This window comes from Myotis davidii, unplaced genomic scaffold (assembly GCF_000327345.1).
Source record: "Myotis davidii unplaced genomic scaffold, ASM32734v1 scaffold2537, whole genome shotgun sequence".
NCBI lineage: Eukaryota > Metazoa > Chordata > Mammalia > Chiroptera > Vespertilionidae > Myotis > Myotis davidii.
Window position 1 is genome coordinate 103,538 of NW_006288180.1, and position 4,208 is coordinate 107,745.

Genomic DNA, 4,208 nt, shown 5'->3' on the forward strand with positions numbered 1-4,208 from the left:
CGTGGTTTCGGGTGGTCAAAGTTCTCTCCTCTGCGCCTGCGCGGCGGCAGGCCTTGCGGTTGGGTCTGTTTCAGGCCAGTCTTGGGGACGAGGGGCCCCATGCTAACCTGACTCAGGGAAGGCCGGGAAGGCGGCGTGACAGCCTTGCAAACCCAAGACTTAAAGTCAGTCACCACAAAGGATGGTCTGAAATTAAAATCTTTTAGCTAAAGAGAAGTTTATGGTGGGTGTCAAGTCCCAGGCCAGTATCTTCCCCGACAAAGATCATCTTGGATGTTTACTGAGCCTGTTGTCTTTTTGGATCTAAGATATCACCTGTGAAAAGTCAGGGTTTCTGGACCCCTCAGGGCATAAGGAATAGCGCTAGGACTGGAACCACAAATCCTTCGTTGTTATTGTGATCATGTTAATTGTTGACCCTTAACTGCCCTGTACCCACCGGTGCAGAGGAAGCACGTGCCCATCATTTCACTTTTTATCCCATCCCTCCCTAATCCATCACCAGTGGATTTCTGTCACCCACCTACCTCCCCTCCTTGGGGTGTAATGTGTAAAACAAGGTGCAAAGCTGCCCTTCTCCGGAGCAAGATCCCAATCCACTGAGATCCTGCTTCCCGGCCATTGTCTACAGTTTGGCTCAAATAAACTCAAAAAATTCTTCGCAGGTTTGCATGTTTGTTTGTTTTTTACATTAACAGTCTCATTCTAAGTTTCCAAAATAGGCATTCATTTATTAACCAGAATGGGGAGAGGTGTCTCTTTTTTTTCCTTTCAACTGGAGTGACTCTTTCAGTGGGAAATTTCAAAAATTGCTTAGCCTTGTTTACAATACCAATAACCTCATCAAAGGCGTCTCCGGGGAAGGCCCTGAGGGCTTTGTGATGACCTTAATCACGTATTAGCCCTCCCCAACACTTAATCCCTAGTTCTACAAAACCTTTATTCTTGTCTCTAAAAAGGTTGAAAGGGATTAATAAAGGAGGAAAGGGAGCTGGTTAGGAATTGCAGGCAAAGCTGTGCGGGCCGGAAACAGGGTCCAGACAACTGCTTGTTGGAGTTTAGCGCTATGCTCCCCGACTCAGGCTTTACGTACAAAGGAGTCAACTTGTAAATGTTCAAATGTTGAAGAAGAGGAAGAGGGTTTAATTTTCAATTCTTTGTCAGCCTTTCCATCTGTCCAAACACTCTACCCTTGGGCCCAGAGCTTCTTCATGGCCAGGCTTACACTTTCTCCAAAAGAGAAAAAGCCGTCAAAATACGTGTTTTAAAACAGGAATATTAAAAGGACTAAATGGAAAAGTCCCTCCACCGACAAATCCACCATCCTTACTATACCTACACCCCCCAGGGAACCATTACATAGTGTCCTCGTTTCTCAGTGGAAATAAAAAGATTGAGCGAACCTTTTCCCGCGTCAAATAACAGGGAAATGGACCCAATTTATCAACTAGCACGAAAAAAACATTCAGACAGAAAAGAAACGAAAGCTTTTCAAGGAAATCTGCTCCTCCCCTTCCAGCCCGAATAAGCCCAGGTTCACTGGCCAATCACAACGTTGACATGTTCAGCTCTTCCCCTCGCTCCGCCCCCGCGATGACCTAATTTAGAAAAAAAACAACGCGGCGCCTGTGGTTCTCAATCAGGTCCGCAAACATTCTATTTAAACGGCTGCGCGGAGCGCGAACCTTCACTGCAACTGCAGGCATGTCCGGACGCGGCAAAGGCGGGAAGGGCCTGGGCAAGGGCGGCGCCAAGCGCCACCGCAAGGTGCTGCGCGACAACATCCAGGGCATCACCAAGCCCGCCATCCGGCGCCTGGCGCGGCGCGGCGGCGTCAAGCGCATCTCCGGGCTCATCTACGAGGAGACGCGCGGGGTGCTCAAGGTCTTCGCCCCGCCCCCGTCTTCCCCCAAAGGCCCTTTTCAGGGCCGCCCACCCCCTCTCGGAAGGGCTGTGCGCGCTCCGGCGCTCCTTTAGTTGGGGGCACTTGTTTGATGTCTGCGCGGCCTTAATCTTAGGTTCGCAAAGCGCCGGCGCCCTCGGCTCGGGAGGGAGCGGGGGCTCCTGGGGTGACCCGCAGGAGCAAGCAAATGGGAGAGGTGCTAGGTTCGGGCTCTCATCGGGAGGATATGAGTTCCTGGAGGCCCCACTTTCATTTTTCTGGCAGGGCCTTTACTCTCCCGTGTCTCCCGATAAGAACCACCACAGGCCGTGGTTGTGGAGAAGTTTGCTGTGGCGCGGAGCCCTGCGAGGGCGGTCCGCCTGGTTCCTAGTGGGGGAAGAGGGAGGGGAAGTTGAATAGGCTTTTACAAATCCGCTCTGTGAGGTGCAGTGAGACGACCACAGGAACCCACTACTTAGAATTCGACCTGGACGGAAAGGCTGGGTGTTAATTCCTGACGGATTTGCCCCGGGCGATGTCGGGAAAGCTCTTCACACTGTGAACTCACTCCTCCCCTTTCTTTCCTCGGTTTGGGTGTAAATGTAAGGACCTTTGCTGATTTCTGTTGTCAGGCCGGGCCCCTCCCTAAGCCCGAGGCCAAGCTGTTGGTAAATTACCTTTGACTAAGGGGGTCGGGGCTTTAACTCTGGTCTCTAACTCCCTCCGCCCTGACGGCCCGGCTTCCGTTTGTGAAGGGAGAGATCCTACCCCACCCCACTCCCAGGGCTCCCAGCTGTTCTTTTTATTTTTCCTTTTATTTTTTCGTTTTCCATTTTAAATGTGCCAGCTATAAACGGTGGAGAAGTTTTTGTTGTTACGGCCCATTCAAACATTACAATATAGTTATAAAAGGTGTTACGTCCTCAGGTTGAATCCAAAGGCCGTTTGAAGATTTCCAGAACCATCTCACGACGGGCCGCTGGGCGTGGCCGGAGTGCTCGTCCCTGTGGCCTGATACGCGGTTATGTCAATGAAGCCTCTGGGGGACAAGCTCCCAGGGACAGTGCCCGGTGTGGGCGCAAAACCAGGTTACATGTCGGGGCTGGGATTGCTGGGCCATTTTTCTGTGGCTAAAGGAAGGGGTTAATTGCTGTTCCCAGAATGGTAGGGAAAACCTTGGTGGGTTTCCTTTTTTTGTTTGTTTTATTGATTTCAGAGAGCGGGGGAGAGAGAAACATCAATGATGAGAGAGAATCATGGATTGGCTGCCTCCTGAACTCCCCCAATTGGGGATGGAGCCTGCAACCCAGGCATGTGCCCTGACCAGGAATTGAACTGTGACCTTCTGGTTCAAGGTCAACCCTCAACCACTGAGCCACCCCACCCTGGCTGCTGTTAACTTGCTGTGTGCCAGGCGCTAAAAGGCCAGAGGAGCACAGGGGCCCATGGGGTCAAGGAACGGGTTATAGACGATGTGATTTGAGCGATGCTGGGAGGCCAGAGGCCGGTGGCTGCAGGGTGGGATGAGGCCAGTTGTTGGTCCCTTTTCCTGGGAGATATGAGGGTCTGCGGGTCCGAGGTCAGTCCACCGCTAGTCAGGTGACCAAAGCCTATTTCCAGAACATTTCCAGCCTCCAAGGAAACTGGGTGTCATATCCAAGCGAGGCTTGGACTCGGGGCTGATTCTACACAAACTGAAGCCATGATGTCAGTTGTTTTTCATATGAGACACAATTTAAATCTTTTCCTTAGAGGCCGTTGTACAAATGAGTTCTGAAAGGGTCAGAGCTAGTGAGCCACCTGGAGAAGATGCTCAATTGGAAGGATGTGGCACATCCTTTTGCACTTAAACACCAAGGCCCAGAATAGGATTAACAGTATGAATTTCATATTTACGATGATTTTAAATAAGAATGCCAAATCACAGTGAAAATAAGCTAATTTTAAAATGAGAAACATGCATTAACTTGGAGCGTTTTCCAATACAAGCAGTTTTTGTTTACAAACGTTTGAGGCAAACCCTAACAACTGTGCAGCCTCCAACATTTCCTTAAAGACGAGGATTGGCATTTTTCTGCCTGTGGGGCACCACCTATACACTCTTCCTAAATAAAATACATGGAGTCACAATCGTATTAAATAGAGCAATCATATTATCAAACCAACTTTTAAAAAATGTGACAATAGCATAGTAACTATATACTATGGAAATAAGGATAAATAGCATTTCAATACTCTTGTGACAACTGTAAATATTTGTGACTTTTACTGGCTAATCACTCATAATGTAAACAAAACAAGTTTAACATTACAGATGTAAAAAAAA

The 4,208-nt window shown here is 49.3% G+C and overlaps 2 protein-coding genes across 2 annotated transcripts in view; one reads left to right on the forward strand and one right to left on the reverse strand.

Moving 5' to 3' along the window:
• The first annotated feature begins 1,671 nt into the window (after positions 1-1,671).
• LOC102767477 (histone H4) lies at positions 1,672-1,977 on the forward strand. Its single transcript, XM_006759986.2, has one exon. It carries the CDS (start codon positions 1,705-1,707, stop codon positions 1,975-1,977), a length of 273 nt encoding a protein of 90 aa, XP_006760049.1. The 5' UTR covers positions 1,672-1,704.
• Positions 1,978-2,848: 871 nt separating this feature from the next.
• LOC102767760 (histone H1t) overlaps positions 2,849-4,208 on the reverse strand; it is a 2,387-nt gene continuing 1,027 nt past the window's right edge. Inside the window, exon 2 of the mRNA XM_006759987.1 lies at positions 2,849-2,921. Coding sequence (XP_006760050.1) covers positions 2,849-2,921 — 73 coding nt within the window. The remainder of the gene's footprint in view (positions 2,922-4,208) is intronic.